This window comes from Carcharhinus amblyrhynchos, unplaced genomic scaffold, assembly GCF_965287045.1.
Source record: "Carcharhinus amblyrhynchos unplaced genomic scaffold, sCarAmb.v2.hapA chromosome_1265, whole genome shotgun sequence".
Taxonomy (NCBI): Eukaryota; Metazoa; Chordata; class Chondrichthyes; order Carcharhiniformes; family Carcharhinidae; genus Carcharhinus; species Carcharhinus amblyrhynchos.
This window is the reverse complement of record NW_027651005.1, coordinates 11,058-27,199: the sequence shown is the minus strand read 5'-3', so window position 1 is coordinate 27,199 and position 16,142 is coordinate 11,058. Positions and strand designations below refer to the sequence as shown.

At 58.8% G+C, this 16,142-nt stretch overlaps 1 protein-coding gene across 1 annotated transcript; it reads right to left on the bottom strand.

Moving 5' to 3' along the window:
* Window positions 1-208: 208 nt before the first annotated feature.
* Window positions 209-8,184, bottom strand: gatad2b (GATA zinc finger domain containing 2B; the record flags this gene model as incomplete). The annotated part of the gene is given in 8 exon segments (XM_080185134.1): window positions 209-493; window positions 496-544; window positions 1,287-1,454; window positions 2,764-2,840; window positions 2,843-2,894; window positions 3,647-3,778; window positions 5,696-5,825; window positions 7,852-8,184. Coding segments are annotated over 8 exon segments (1,222 nt in total), but the record flags the coding sequence as incomplete, so codon positions are not given.
* Window positions 8,185-16,142: the final 7,958 nt, after the last annotated feature.

Genomic DNA, 16,142 nt, shown 5'->3' with positions numbered 1-16,142 from the left:
AATTGTCCCTTAGTGTCCAAAGATGTGTAGGTTAGGGTGGATTGGCCATGCTAAATTGCCCCTTAGTGTCCAAAGATGTGTAGGTTAGGGTGGATTGGCCGTGCTAAATTGTCCCTTAGTGTCCAAAGATGTGCAGGTTAGGGTGGATTGGCCGTGCTGAACTGTGTAAGGGGGTGGGGAAGCGGACAGCGAGCGTGGAGCTCCTCACCTTGGCTCTCGATGACGCTCTGTACCACCTCCTCCAGGCCCAGCATGTAGATGAACTCGTTGTTGGCAGCGCTGGGCAGGAAGTTGAGCAGCGGGGGCGAGGGTTTGGGCGGCGGGATCTCCAGCAGCGTTTTCTCCAGTTGTTTGCGCAGGGCCAGTTTGGCAGCGGCCTGGCTGCTGGCCGGGTCACTCAGGCTGCTGGGGCTGGACAGGCCTGGGCTGGGCCCCGCTCCCCCACCCACGGCCGCCGTCGTCATACTGGACTGCACGTGGGGTGAGACGTTCAATAGATGGTGGATGGAGTGGTCCGCGGCGAAGGGATAGACGAGCCACTCTGCTGGACAGAGAGGGAGGGGAGGGGGGGTGGAGGAGAGGGGAGGGGGGTGGAGGAGAGGGGAGGGGGTGGAGGAGAGGGGAGGGGGGTGGAGGAGAGGGGAGGGGGGTGGAGGAGAGGGGAGGGGGGTGGAGGAGAGGGGAGGGGGTGGAGGAGAGGGGAGGGGGGTGGAGGAGAGGGGAGGGGGGTGGAGCAGAGGGGAGGGGGGTGGAGCAGAGGGGAGGGGGTGGAGGAGAGGGGAGGGGGTGAGGAGAGGGGAGGGGGTGGAGGAGAGGGGAGGGGGTGGAGGAGAGGGGAGGGGGTGGAGGAGAGGGGAGGGGGAGGGGGGGAAGGAAAGTGGGGAGGAGGGAAAAAGAGAGAGTTAGACGGCATCTCTGACCATAAAGAAGACAAGAAACATAGCAGAAGGCCACTCTGCCCCTCGGGCTGGTGCTGCCTTCCAACTCTACTCAGCACCCAGTCATACTGTGCATTGCAAGCAGGGATTGACCATCTCCACTTGCCACTGGACAGCAGTTCAGAGTCAACCACACGGGCAGGCAGGGAAGCGAGGCAGGGAGGTGGGGGGAGAGCGAGGCAGGGAGGCGGTGGGGTGTTGCAGGCGGGGGAGGGGGACGGTATGAAGCAGGGGGGTGGGGGGGGGGGGTGGGGTGGGCAGGCAGACGGACGGGGAGGCGGGCAGGCATGGGGGGGACAGACGCGGAGGCGGACGTGCAGACAGACACGGCGACGATCTATCACTCACCTTCTGGTAGGAGCCGGCTGGATTCTGATTGGAGACGGGGCTGTGGATCAGAGCTGGTTTGCCGAGCCTCATGTTCTGCATCTGGGCGGGACTGGGGGCGATGACTCGCTGGGACATGAGTAGCTGCGGCAACGTGCTGTTCGGCACCGACCGGATAACGGGGTGACCCTGCAGGTGAAGAGAAGTGGAGCCGGCATCGTTACAACTGACCGACAGAGTCCGAGGTACAGAATCCGGCCATCTCCAACTGACCGACAGAGGCTGAGGCACAGAATCCGGCCATCTCCAACTGACCGACAGAGTCTGAGGCACAGAATCCGGCCATCTCCAACTGACCGACAGAGGCTGAGGCACAGAATCCGGCCATCTCCAACTGACTGACAGAGTCTGAGGCACAGAATCCGGCCATCTCCAACTGACCGACAGAGGCTGAGGCACAGAATCCGGCCATCTCCAACTGACCAACAGAGGCTGAGGCACAGAATCCGGCCATCTCCAACTGACTGACAGAGTCTGAGGCACAGAATCCGGCCATCTCCAACTGACCGACAGAGGCTGAGGCACAGAATCTGGCCATCTCCAACTGACCGACAGAGTCTGAGGCACAGAATCCGGCCATCTCCAAGTGACCGACAGAGTCTGAGACACAGAATCTGGCCATCTCCAACTGACCGACAGAGTCTGAGACACAGAATCCGGCCATCTCCGTCCCGGACCCCGGGGCGCGGCGGGGAGACCGGCCCCCCAGGACAGAGCGCGGAGGGACTGTCTGTGTGAGAGGCAACTGGTTCACAAATCCCAGCTCACCTGCGGGGGGGGGGGGGAATGACAGGTGGAGGGGGCAGGCAGGGCTGGGGGGGGGGGGGTGGGGGGGTTCCGGGCTGGACGAGGGGAGGGGGGACGTGCCGGGCGAGTGAGCGCCGAGGGGGGAGCAAATGGAGGTCATCAGGCCGATTGTGGGACGGTTGTGTTAATGTCAGGGTCGGTGGGGCAGGTGATTCTGGGCTCAGATGAGGAGGAATGTCCTCACTCAGAGGGTGGGGAATCTTCTGGATTGCTCCCACTCCCACCCCCCGCAACCCAGGAAGGCTTTGGCAGCTCAGTCACTGAGTGCGTCGAGGACAGAGGTCGATGGGAGACGATGACTGAGGGATGTGGGGGGGGGGAGGGCAGCAGGAAATCAGTGACGTTCCGGGGGGAGGTGGGTGGATGAATCTGCCATGATCATAACGAACGGCAGAGCAGGCTGAATGGGCCGAACGGCCTCCTCCGGACCCTAGGGATACCAGCACAGTCTCATTTGGGGGTAAGCTGGGGGGGGAGGGGTAACCTCGCAGAGTGGGAACACCGCAGTGAAACGCACTCAGGATGTGAGGGTGGAGTTACCGGGGGGGGGGGGGGGGGGGGGTGGGTTTACAGTCCCTCCCCTCCGCGCGGGCTGGGGTGGGGTGGCCACGGCTCTCTGACTCGCACTCACCTGACCGCCTCGCAGGTTCTGCGGATCCAATACCTGAGAGATGGGCCGCGACGGTGGTTTGGGCAGCATCTGTTGGCCCCTTGGCCCAGCGATGGCTGCACAACCGATGGTGCGTTCTGCACAACAGGAACCTGGGGGTGGCGGGGGTGGGTGGGGGGGGGGGGGGGGGGGGGGGCGGGGGGTGGGGTGGGGTTGGGTGGGGGGCGAAGCAGAAAGACAGGAGGCGAGTGGTTAACCACACAGGCAGCAGGTTCAAGATCACTTGTTGCAGATAATGAAGGCATTCCTCCATCGCCACTTTCCCACCCCTTCTCCCATCTCAATCTCTGCAATCTCAATGCTCGTAATCTTATTCTCGTTCTGCTTACACTTATACACCGTAGAAAGCATCCTTTCTGGTTGTGTCACAGCTCGGTCTGGGCTCCTGCTCTGCCCAAGACCGCAAGGAACTCCAAAAGGGTGGTGAATGTAGCCCCCAATCCCATCACGCAAACCCAGCCTCCCATCCATTGACTCCGTCTACACTTCCCGCTGCCTCGGGGGAAAAGCAGCCGGGATAATCAAGGACCCCCCTCACACACCCCGGACATTCTCTCTCCCACCTTCTTCCGTCGGGGAAAAAGGTACAAAAGTCTGAGGTCCCGTACCGACCGACTCAAGAACAGCTTCTTCCCTGCTGCTGTCAGACTTTTGAATGGACCTACCTCGCATTAAGCTGATCTTTCTCTACACCCTCGCTGTGACTGTAACGCTACATTCTGCACCCTCTCCTTTCCTTCTCTATGAACAGTATGCTTTGTCTGTATAGCGCGCAAGAAACAAAACTTTTCACCGTATCCCAATACACGTGACAATAATAAATGAAATGGAAGTTGGGACTCACCTTCTGCACCACGTTTTCTTTCTGTATCTGGCTCTGTCGGAGTTTCTTTAGCAGCACCAGCCTGGCCTCCTCCAGCCTCAGCTCATCTCGAAGCTGCTTAATAATCATCTGTCGCTCCTCCGGGCCCTTTCCCTACGGACGGAGAAAAGACACAAATCACCTCGGGGCAGCAACTCGCCCAGGCTCCTTCCACAGCACCTTCCAAACCCGCCACCTCTACGATCTAGAAGGACAAGGGGGGCAGCAGACACACAGGGAACACCCCCACCTGCAAGTTCCCCCTCTCCGAGCCACTCACCATCCCGACTTGGAAATATATCGGCCGTTCCTTCACTGTGGCTGGGGTCAAAATCCTGGAACTTCCTCCCTAACAGCGCTGTGGGTGTACCTACACCACACACAGGGGACTGACTGATGTCCAATAACAATCCTGGAACTCACTGGGAGGGTCGGTGCTGAGGGAGCGCCGTACTGTGGGAGGGTCGGTGCCGAGGGAGTGCCGCACTGCGGGAGGGTCGGTTCTGAGAGAGCGCCGCACTGCGGGAGGGTCGGTGCTGAGGGAGCGCCGCACTGCGGGAGGGTCGGTGCTGAGGGAGCGCCGCACTGTGGGAGGGTCGGTGCTGAGGGAGCGCCGCACTGTGGGAGGGTCGGTGCTGAGGGAGCGCCGCACTGTGGGAGGGTCGGTGCTGAGGGAGCGCCGCACTGTGGGAGGGTCAGTGCTGAGGGAGCGCCGCACTGTGGGAGGGTCGGTGCCGAGGGAGCGCCGCACTGTGGGAGGGTCGGTGCTGAGGGAGCACCGCACTGTGGGAGGGTCGGTGCTGAGGGAGCGCCGCACTGTGGGGAGGGTCGGTGCCGAGGGACCGCCGCACTGTGGGAGGGTCGGTGCTGAGGGAGCGCTGCACTGTGGGAGGGTCGGTGCTGAGGGAGCGCCGCACTGTTGAATGAGGTATCAAACTGAGGTGTCAAAGTCAGAACGAGGGGCGACCCCGAGGCGATCTCGGATTCTCAGGGGGGGTGTCTGACAAGGTCATTGCTGAGGAGGCTGTTTTCTCCCCCCTCGTGTGGGAGAGCCTGGGACCAGAGGGACAGAGTCTCTGAGTGAGAGGGTCGCCCGTTGGAGACGGAGATGAAGAGGTTTATTTTCTCCCCTGGGAGGGGGAGTGAATCGGTGGAATTCTTTCCCACAGGGGGCTACAGAGGCGGCGCCATTAGATACGTTTCAGGCAGAGTTAGATTTTTATTCAGCGAGGGGATCGAGGGTGATGGGGATCAGGCAGGAAAGCGGGGATTGAGGATCAGTCGAGATCTGAGTGAGTGGCAGAGCTAGCAGGAGGGGCCGAATGGCCGACTTCTGCTCCTACACCTTTGGGTGGGTGTAAACGACCCCACAGCTGCCACTGGAAGGGAGGCTGATGGAGTGAGAGTGATGTGGGGGTGGTAGTGGGGGAGGGAGGCAGTGATGTTGCGGGGGGAAGGGATTCCCTCGGCATCCTGTGGTTCCGGCCTCGGTGTCTCTGGTTAAAATAGGGAACATTTGGCATGTCAAAGAACGAAGAACAACACAGCACAGGAAACAGGCCCTTCGGCCCGACAAGCCCACGCCGCCCATTTTAACACTCAGTGAGTGCCTCATTCCAATCCTTCTTCTACCTACGACTTTTGTCTACGCCTCGTGGACTCCACAATAAAGGGGTGCAAATTTAGAGAACTGTACGTGCGCCAGGTTAAGGGAGGTCTAACTTAGGGACAATCTGTTACCACCAATCAGCCTAAAAGCTGGGGTGCGGGAGGAAACCGGAGCACCCGGAGAAAACCCACGCAAGCACGGGGAGAATGTGCAAACTCCCAGCAGACACCGACCCAAGTCAGAGATCCGACCCAGGTCCATGTGAGTGAGTGCTGGGAGCAGAGTGGCTGGCGCGGTAGGTATACCGTCCTGTTGGAAAGGGCTTTGGTCGAACCGGGGTTGGCGTCCCCAGCGGGGGGCACGTCCCGCGGAAGGCAAGTGGAGCCCCCCCCACCCCTCACCCTCGAGGGTCTGCCGCTTACCTTGAAGATCTCCAGGTTGGCCACTTTGATCCTGTCCTCGAAGCGGCCGTTGGCGCGAGGGCTGGAGGCCTCGTTGTCCGACAGCACGATGACGTCCGGCGAGGGAGTGCTCCGCTCTCTGTCCACGTCACTGCGAGGGGGCAGCAATAAAGACAGGCGTCATTCCCCCCTGTCCCGTACACACAACCCCTCCTCCCCGGATCTGCCCAGGCAGCCATCACATTCCAGCGTGCACTCACTGTCTGCGGCTGGTGGGCGTTGAATTGGGATCCAGTCGAGCCCATCTAAATCATACAATCCTACAGTGCAGAAGGAGGCCATTCGGCCCATCGTCACTCTATCGACCACAATCCCACCCCAGGTCCTATTCCCATAACTCCATGCATTTACCCTCACTAATCCCCCGACACTAAGAGGCAATTTAGCATGGCCAATCCACCTAACCCGCACATCTTTGGACACTAAGGGGCAACTTAGCATGGCCAATCCACCCTAACCTACACATCTTTGGACACTAAGGGGCAACTTAGCATGGCCAATCCACCCTAACCTACACATCTTTGGACACTAAGGGGCAATTTAGCACGGCCAATCCACCCTAATCTACACATCTTTGGACACTAAGGAGCAATTTAGCACGGCCAATCCACCCTAACCTACACATCTTTGGACACTAAGGGGCAACTTAGCATGGCCAATCCACCCTAATCTACACATCTTTGGACACTAAGGGGCAACTTAGCACGGCCAATCCACCCTAACCTACACATCTTTGGACACTAAGGGGCAACTTAGCACGGCCAATCCACCCTAACCTACACATCTTTGGACACTAAGGAGCAATTTAGCATGGCCAATCCATCTAACGTACATCTTTGGACTGTGGGAGGAAACCAGAGCACGCGGAGGAAACCCACGCAGGCACGGGGAGAACGTGCAGACTCCGCACAGACAGTGGCCCGAGCCGGGAATGGAACCCCTGTCCCTAGGCAGCAGTGCTAACCCCACTGTGCTGTGAAGGTAACGAGGCAGGAGAGTCAGGCGATGCTCCATGCAGTCAAATAATTGAAGGGACACACCACACGATTACTCTATCTACAGGCCTGTCCCATCTTTTGCATCTCTGGGCTCCACATGCAGTTCATGAGTCAACCTCCAGGTTTCCCCAGCCCTCTGACCTCCCTAAGCACCGTGTGACCTCTGGCCCACTTCCCTGCCCCCTTGCCACTCCGCTTCCTGGTTATTTATAAACTTTCTGACCTGGTGACCCCCCACATTACCGGAAATTAGAGAACTTCACATCCATAAACAGTCTCAGCACACAACTTCCAGCACAGATATATCCACTGGAAAATCAATGATAACACCACAAAGGGAGAGAGGGCGGAGGGGAGGGGAGCGGGGGAGAGAGGGCGGAGGGGAGGGGAGCGGGGGAGAGAGGGCGGAGGGGAGGGGAGCGGGGGAGAGAGGGCGGAGGGGAGGGGAGCGGGGGAGAAAGGGCGGAGGGGAGGGGAGCGGGGGAGAGAGGGTGGAGGGGAGGGGAGCGGGGGAGAGAGGGCGGAGGGGAGGGGAGCGGGGGAGAGAGGGCGGAGGGGAGGGGAGCAGGGGAGACAGGGCGGAGGGGATGGGAGCGGGGGAGAGAGGGCGGAGGGGAGGGGAGAGAGGGCGGAGGGGAGGGGAGCGGGGAGAGAGAGGGCGGAGGGGAAGGGAGCGGGGGAGAGAGGGCGGAGGGGAAGGGAGCGGGGGAGAGAGGGCGGAGGGGAGGGGAGCGGGGGAGAGGGAGGAGGGGAGGGGAGAGGGGGGAGACAGGGCGGAGGGGAGGGAGCAGGGGAGAGAGGGCGGAGGGGAGGGGAGCGGGGGAGAGAGGGCGGAGGGGAGGGGAGCAGGGGAGAGAGGGCGGAGGGGAGGGGAGCGGGGGAGAGAGGGCGGAGGGGAGGGGAGCGGGGGAGAGAGGGCGGAGGGGAGGGGAGCGGGGGAGAGAGGGCGGAGGGGAGGGGAGCGGGGGAGAGAGGGCGGAGGGGAGGGGAGCAGGGGAGAGAGGGCGGAGGGGAGGGGAGCGGGGGAGACAGGGCGGAGGGGAGCGGGCACTCTCACACACAAACAGACACACACACTCGCACACACCGTTACGCCGCCCTCCGCGGCCCGGCCCTCACCTCTTGTGCGCCGTCATGTCGACAGGCTCATCGACCATGTTCTCCTTGCCCGCCTTGCCCAGGCTGCGGATTTCCGCCCGGGCCTTCAGGCTGCCGTTCAGCTTCTCCTCGCCCACCTTTGGGTGCTCTGACTTCACCACCAGGTCCTGGGGCATCTCGGGTCCGGCCAGGTCCTTGCGCTTGAGCAGAGCGAGCATCTTCAGCCGCTCCATGGCCTCGTGCCCGTCCATCTTCAGCCTCTTGGTCCCCATTTCCTCCCCCACCTCAGGCCGGTCCAGTCCTCGCTTCAGTAGGTGCAGACGCAGAGCGTCATCTGTCATCCTGTCCATCCCGCTGCTGAGAGAGAGGGGAGGGCGGTGGAATAAAGAGGCAGAGTTTAGTTCCCTGGGGTGGCGGGGGTGATAAACAGGAAGAGTTCCCTGGCTCACACTCTGTCCATCCCGCTGCTGTGGGGACGGCGGGGGGGGGGGGATGGTTTCCTGACATTCGATTAGCACCTTTAACATCCCACACACCTTCACAACACATTGTGAAGCAGGGTTTAACGGGGAGGGAGGCGGAGAGGGAGGATGGATTGGAGGAGGTTACAGAGATAGGGAGGGGGTGTAGGGGGCTGGAGGGGGTTACAGAGATAGGGAGGGGGGTGTAAGGGGCTGGAGGGGGTTACAGAGATAGGGAGGGGGTGTAGGGGGTTACAGAGATAGGGAGGGGGGTGTAGGGGGCTGGAGGAGGTTAGAGATAGGGAGGGGGTGTAGGGGCTGGAGGAGGTTACAGAGATAGGGGGAGAGAGAAAGTAAGGAAAAACTACAAAGCAAGGTTGGGAATTTTAAAACCAAGAGAATGCTTAACTTCATCGCTGATGGATTGAAGCTGAACAGAAATATGGGTGAAAGAGACTTGGTCCAAGTTCAGACACAAGGGATAAGCCCAAGGATTTCACGGTGAGCAGAGCAGGTCAGAGGCTGGGAATCCTGCAGAGTGTAACTCACTTCCTGACTCCCCCAAATCCTGTCCACCAGGCACAAGTCAGCAGTGTGATGGGATACTCTCCACTTGCCCGGATGAGTGCATCTCTAACAACAATCTCCACTTGCCTGGATGAGTGCGCCTCTCCAACAACAATCTCCACTCGCCTGGATGAGTGCGCCTCTCCAACAACAATCTCCACTTGCCTGGATGAGTGCAGCTCCAAATGCACTCAAGAAGCTCAACACAATCCAGGACAAAGCAGCCCTGTTCGATTGACACGCTAACTCCACTCACTCACTCTCTCCACCACCGACGCACAGTGACAGCCGTGTGCACCGTCTACAAGATGCACCACAGCGACTCACCAAGGCTCCTTCCACAGCACCTTCCAAACCTGCCACCTCTACCATCTAGAAGGAAAGGAGTGGGAGGCAGGAGACACACGGGGAACACCACCACCTGCAAGTTCCCCCTCCGAGCCACTCACCATCCCGACTTGGAAATATATAATTTAATTTAATTCTCAAGTCCTTTCTCAAAGTGCCTTGTACAAAACAAGATCTCCCAAACAGCAATGAGATAATTACAGGATTACCTGTTTGTGAGATGGGCGTTAAGAGAGAAATATTGCACCCTATTGCTCTGATTTGAGTATAGGAATAGGGATGTTTTGCTGCAATTGTACAAGGCGCTGGTGAGGCCACACCTGGAGTATTGTGTGCAGTTTTGGTCTCCTTATCTGAGGAAGGATGTTCCTTGCTATAGAGAGAGCACATCAAAGATTTCCCAGGCTGATTCCTGGGATGGCAGGTCTGTCATATGAGGAGAGACTAAGCCGGTTAGGATTATATTCATTGGAGTTTAGACGGGTGAGAGGGGAATCTCACAGAAACTACTAAAATTCTAACAGGGTCGATTCAGAAAGAATGTTCCCGATGGTGGGGGGAGTCCAGAACTAGGGGGTCAGAGTTTGAGGATAAGGGGTAAAACTTTTAGGACTGAGGTGAGGAGAAATTTCTTCACCCAGAGGGTGGGGGATGTGTGGAATTCACTCCTACTCAAAGTAGTCGAGGCCAAAATGTTGTGTGATTGCAAGAAGGAATTAGATATCGCCCTGGGGGCTAAAGGTATATGGGGGGAAGTGGGGGGGTATCAGGATATTGAATTCAGTGCTCAGCTGCAATCAAAATCAATGGTGGAGCAGGCTGAAAGGGCCAAATGGCCTCCTCCTGCTTCTAGTTGCTATGATAGTGGTTGTGGGGTAGTCCACGAAGGGGCAGACCGGGGCTCAGTTTAATGATCCACCCTGAAAGACTGCTGGCTCTCCCTCAAACCGGCACCGGGGACATGAATGTGGACTGTGTGCTCAATGTCTCTAAAGTGAGGACATTGAGGAGAATGTGGGACTCGCTCCCAAGGAGGGAGTGAGGGGAAAATGTGGGACTCGCTCCCACAGGGGGGAGTGGGGGGAGAATGTGGGACTCACTCCCATGGGGGGAGTGGGGGGAGAATGTGGGACTCGCTCCCACAGGGGGGAGTGGGGGGAGAATGTGGGACTCACTCCCATGGGGGGAGTGGGGGGAGAATGTGGGACTCGCTCCCACAGGGGGGAGTGGGGGGAGAATGTGGGACTCACTCCCATGGGGGGAGTGGGGGGAGAATGTGGGACTCACTCCCATGGGGGGAGTGGGGGAGAATGTGGGACTCGCTCCCACAGGGGGGAGTGGGGGGAGAATGTGGGACTCACTCCCATGGGGGGAGTGGGGGGAGAATGTGGGACTCACTCCCATGGGGGGAGTGGGGGAGAATGTGGGACTCGCTCCCACGGGGGGAGTGGGGGAGAATGTGGGACTCGCTCCCACGGGGGGAGTGGGGGAGAATGTGGGACTCGCTTCCACGGGGGGAGTGGGGGAGAATGTGGGACTCGCTCCCACGGGGGAGCGGGGGGAGAATGTGGGACTCGCTCCCATGGGGGGGGCAGTGGGGGGAGAATGTGGGACTCGCTCCCATGAGGGGGGAGTGGGGGGAGAATGTGGGACTCGCTCCCATGAGGGGGGAGTGGGGGGAGAATGTGGGACTCGCTCCCATGGGGAGTTGGGGGGAGAAAGTGGGATTCGCTCCCATGCGAGTGGTTGAGGTGAATAGCAGAGATACATTGAAGGGAGGAAGAAGCTGGATAAACACACAAGAGAGAAAGGGAGAGACAGATAGAGTGAGGGTGGGGGGGGGGAACGAGATGGGTGAGGGGGGGGGGGCTGTGTGAGGCAGATGGGCCGAATGGCTTCTCTGTGTGCTGTGCAGACTGTGTAATTCCATCATTAGGAAGCGATTAACTTCAATACAGCAACTCAGTCTCTGCGCACTCACACAAGGCCCACATTGTTGCTGTTGAATGTAATTACCTCAAAGTAGCATTTAATTTCAAGGGGCAGCACTCTGTCATCTTAATTAAAAATAGCTCGGAGAGAATGGGTCTGTACTTGGATTCAGTCAGTTACTGAGCCGTGACTCAATTCGATCGCTTGCCTTCTGGGACAGCCAGCCACGTTGGTTTATACTTCGGAACGAGGATGCGATAGGGCAGACACAGAGAAGACATTTCCATTTGTGTGTGTGTGTGCGCACAAGGTTCAGGAGAAACATTTACACCCAGAGGGCAGGAAGAATGGGGGACTCGCTCCCGGGGGGGGGGGGGGGTGTAGGGGAGAAAGTGGGACTCGTTACTCATGGGGGGAGTGGGGGAGAATGTGGGACTCGTTACTCATGGGGGGAATGGGGGGGAGAATGTGGGACTTACTCCCCTGGGGGGAGTGGGGGAGAATGTGGGACTCACTCCCCCAGGGGGAGTGGGGGAGAATGTGGGACTTGCTCCCCCAGGGGGAGTGGGGGGTAGAATGTGGGGCTCATTTCTCATGGGGGGGAGGATGTGGGACTCACTCCCACGGGGGGGTGGGGGAGAATGTGGGACTTGCTCCCATGGGGGGGGGGTAGGGGAGAATGTGGGGCTCGCTCCCCCAGGGGGAGTGGGGGAGAATGTGGGGCTCGCTCCCCCTGGGGGCAGTGGGGCAAGAATGTGGGACTCGCTCCCACAAGGGAAATGGGGGGGCGAACGTGGGACTCGCTCCCATGGGGGAGAATGGGGCAAGTGGAAAGTTCCTGGGAGTTCAGCGACTGAGGGGGCTTGAAGGTCACATGAGCAAGAGAAGCATGAGATAGGTAGACACTGGCCTCCTCCCCTGTAACTATTCCATTTGCACAGACATGGTGCTATCCTCTTACAATCCAGAAGCAAAAAGATGCGGCTGAAATCAGAATGGGGAATGAATGCTTGGCTGGATCGTGAGGGAGAAAGCGAAAGACTTGCTCCTGGAGGTCACCAATAACCATCACTGAATCCCCCCCCCACTATCAACATCCTGGGGGTTACCATTGACCATCACTGAATCCCTCCCCCCCTCCACTATCAACATCCTGGGGGTTACCATTGACCATCACTGAATCCGCCCCCACTATCAATATTCTGGGGGTTACCATTGACCATCACTGAATTCCCCCCCACTATCAACATCCTGGGGGTTAACATTGACCAGTGACAGCCGTGTGTACCGTCTACAAGATGCACCGCAGTGACTCACCAAGGCTCCTTCCACAGCACCTTCCAAACCCGTCACCTCTACCATCTAGAAGGGCAAGGGAGGGGCAGCAGACACATGTGGAACGCCACCACCTGCAAGTTTCCCCCTCCAATCCACTCACCATCCCGACTTGGAAATATATCAGCCATTCCTTCACCGTGGCTGGGGTCAGAACCCTGCAACACCCTCCCTAACAGCGCTGTGGGTGTACCTACTCCACACACGGGGACTGACTGATGTCCAATAACAATCCCGGAACTCCCTCCCTAACAGCGCTGTGGGTGTACCTGACGGGGACTGACTGATGTCCAATAACAATCCTGGAACTCCCTCCCTAACAGCACTGTGGGTGTACCTACCCCACACACACGGGGACTGACTGATGTCCAATAACAATCCCGCAACTCCCTCCCTAACAGCGCGGTGGGTGTACCTACCCCACACACACAGGGACTGACTGATGTCCAATAACAATCCTGGAACTCTCTCCCGAACAGCACTATGGGTGTACCTACCCCATACACGGGGTTCAAGATGGCAGCTGACTCACCCCCATCTGGAGGGTGTGATAAGGGATGGAGAATGAATGCTGGGACCTGCATTCCACAAAGGAGTAAGAACATAAGAAATAGTGTCTGTGGGAGTTTGCACATTCTCCCCGTGCTTGCGTGGATTTTCTCCGGGTGCTCCGGTTTCCTCCCACACCCCAAAGATGTGCTCTTAGGCTGATTGGTGTAACAAATTGTCCCTAAATTAGTCTCCCCCTCAATCTGGTTTCCAATGTGGAGTGCCATAAGCATAGAAGAGGGAACTCAATGTTAAAATGGCAGCATGGGCTCATTGGGCCGAAGGGCCTGTTTCCCATGCTGTGTTGTTCTTTGAGCAGGAGTAGGCCATCTAGCCCTTCGAGCCTGCCCTGCCATTCAATAAGATCATGGCTGATCTGAAGTGGATCAGTTCCGCTTTCCCGCTTTCTCCCCATAACCCTTAATTCCCCTGTCTATCAGAAACTTATCGACCCGTGACTTAAATATATTTAGCGAGGCAGCCTCCACCACTTCAATGGGCAGAGATTTCCAGAGATTCACCACCCTTTGAGTGAAGAAGTTCCTCCTCAACTCCGATCTAAACTGCCCTCCCACCCCCCCAGTTGTTTTGAGGCTGTTTCCTCTAGTTCTGGTTTCCTTTCTAAGCGGGAAGAATCTCTCTTCCTCTATCCTATCCAGCCCCTTCATTATCTTGTAATTCTCAACTAAGTCTTGGGCCAGGCCGCTGGGAGAACCCCACGCTGCCCAATCTTTCACATCCACTCCCCCCAACGCCTCAGTACAATGTCTCGCCAGAGAGACAGCACCTCCGGCAGCACAGCACTCCCTCCGCACTGGCACTGCCTACGTTCAGCTGAACTCTGGGACTCTCCTCTGCAGAGCGAGACTTCGATCGTCTTGGAGCCACAGCCGAGCCCCAGAGAAATGGAGCTCAAATCCAACTTCCTCTGCCTCAGCGGCAGAGCAGAGGGGGAGGGGACGAGCCAGGCAAAGAAGTGAATTAAACGTGAGGATAAAATATCACAGAGACTAGGCTGGGGAAGTGAGAGGCAGGGGTAAAGTGGAACCCGCTTGTACAGACACTCCGTACAGCTCACACGCAGCAGAGATGGGCGCCAGTGACTTTGGCTGCAGCTGGGACCTCAGTGGGAGCACCCCTGTAGCACGTTCACTGCTGGGATACCTTACAGTGAAAGGTGACACTAGACAAGGGTCGTGGGTGGAAGAGGGGACTCACAATGTTGAAATGGCGGCGCGGGCTCGTTGGGCCGAAGGGCCTATTTCCCGGGCTGTGTTGCTCTTTGTTCTAATGGCTGGGGCTGACTATTTTTTTTAGGCAAATTGTTCTGCTGTGAGAATCGCAGCATGTCGACACCATTCCTCTCTCTACAGGGGGTACACTGAGACCCACTCCCCCAGCCTTCTCCCCGTGCCGTTCCTCTCTCCTTACAGGGGGAACACACTGAGACCCACTCCCCCAGCCTTCTCCCCACTCCGTTCCTCTCTCCTCAGGGGGAACACACTGAGACCCACTCCCCCAGCCTTCTCCCCGCTCTGTTCCTCTCTCCTCAGGGGGAACACACTGAGACCCACTCCCCCAGCCTTCTCCCTGCTCTGTTCCTCTCTCTGTACAGAGCTGGCCCCCTGACACTAAGGGGCAATTTAGCACGGCCAATCCACCTAACCTGCACGTCTCTGGACACACGCACGCACGATATAAAAATTTCTGTCACGCAGTCGACTCCCCCTCTTTCCCTGTGATCTCTGAATAATTCTGCATTGCTGTTTGGATGCTGTGCCCTCCCCTCCAGTCCCACAGTGCCTGTTTTTATTTTCAACTGCTGTTCCTAATAAAACAAAATGATAGCTCCTTCTTTCATCCCGATGCTCCGCATTCCCAGACCACCACCAACCACCCCGCCCCACCCACTTGCTGGCTCCTTTCTTTTTAAAGTTTAAATATAGACCTTGAAAAGCACCCGAGACAACAATAAAACAAAAGCCAATTTGGGCAGTCTTCCCAACCATTCCATTTGTGGTGGATGGTGACCGAGCAACATGGAGCACCGTGGCAGGGTGAGACTGGAGTCCCTCTGCTCTGGCGAGAGGGCACTGTGCATCAACTAACTGTGTGTCAGTGCAGGAGACACTGTGCTGGCAGCTGGATGTATCCTGCCTCACACTCCCTTTTAAAACATTCGTGACACGGGCACTGCAAACAGATAAAATTCACGAGGACCGTGACTAAACAGGCCTACATGCCCGGTGCTGGTGCTGAGGGAGCACCGCACTGTGGGGAGGGTCGGTGCTGAGGGAGCGCTGCACTGTGGGAGGGCCGGTGCTGAGGGAGCGCCGCACTGTGGGAGGGCCGGTGCTGAGGGAGCGCCGCACTGTGGGAGGGCCGGTGCTGAGGGAGCGCCGCACTGTGGGAGGGCCGGTGCCGAGGGAGCACCGCACTGTGGGAGGGTCGGTGCTGAGGGAGCGCCGCACTGTGGGGAGGGTCGGTGCTGAGGGAGCGCCGCACTGTGGGAGGGTCGGTGCCGAGGGAGCACCGCACTGCAGGAGGTTCGGTGCCGAGGGAGCGCCGCACTGTGGGAGGGTCGGTGCTGAGGGAGCGCCACACTGTGGGAGGGCCGGTGCTGAGGGGGTGCCACACTGTGGGAGGGCCGGTGCCGAGGGAGCGCCGCACTGTGGGAGGGTCGGTGCCGAGGGAGCACCGCACTGCAGGAGGTTCGGTGCCGAGGGAGCGCCGCACCGTGGGAGGGCCGGTGCTGAGGGAGCGCCGCACCGCGGGAGGGTCGGTGCTGAGGGAGGGCCACACTGTGGGAGGGTCGGTGCCGAGGGAGCGCCGCACTGTGGGAGGGTCGGTGCTGAGGGAGCGCCGCACTGCGGGAGGGTCGGTGCTGAGGGAGCGCCGCACTGTGGGACGGTCGGCGCTGAGGGAGCGCCGCACTGTGGGACGGTCGGCGCTGAGGGAGCGCCGCACTGTGGGACGGTCGGTGCTGAGGGAGCGCCACACTGTGGGAGGGTCAGTGCTGAGGGAGCGCCGCACTTACAAAGGTGAGAACAGTTCAAATGCACTTCACTGGCATCGGAATGTGTGGGGATACCCTGGATTTGTGGGGAATGGGAGGGTGCC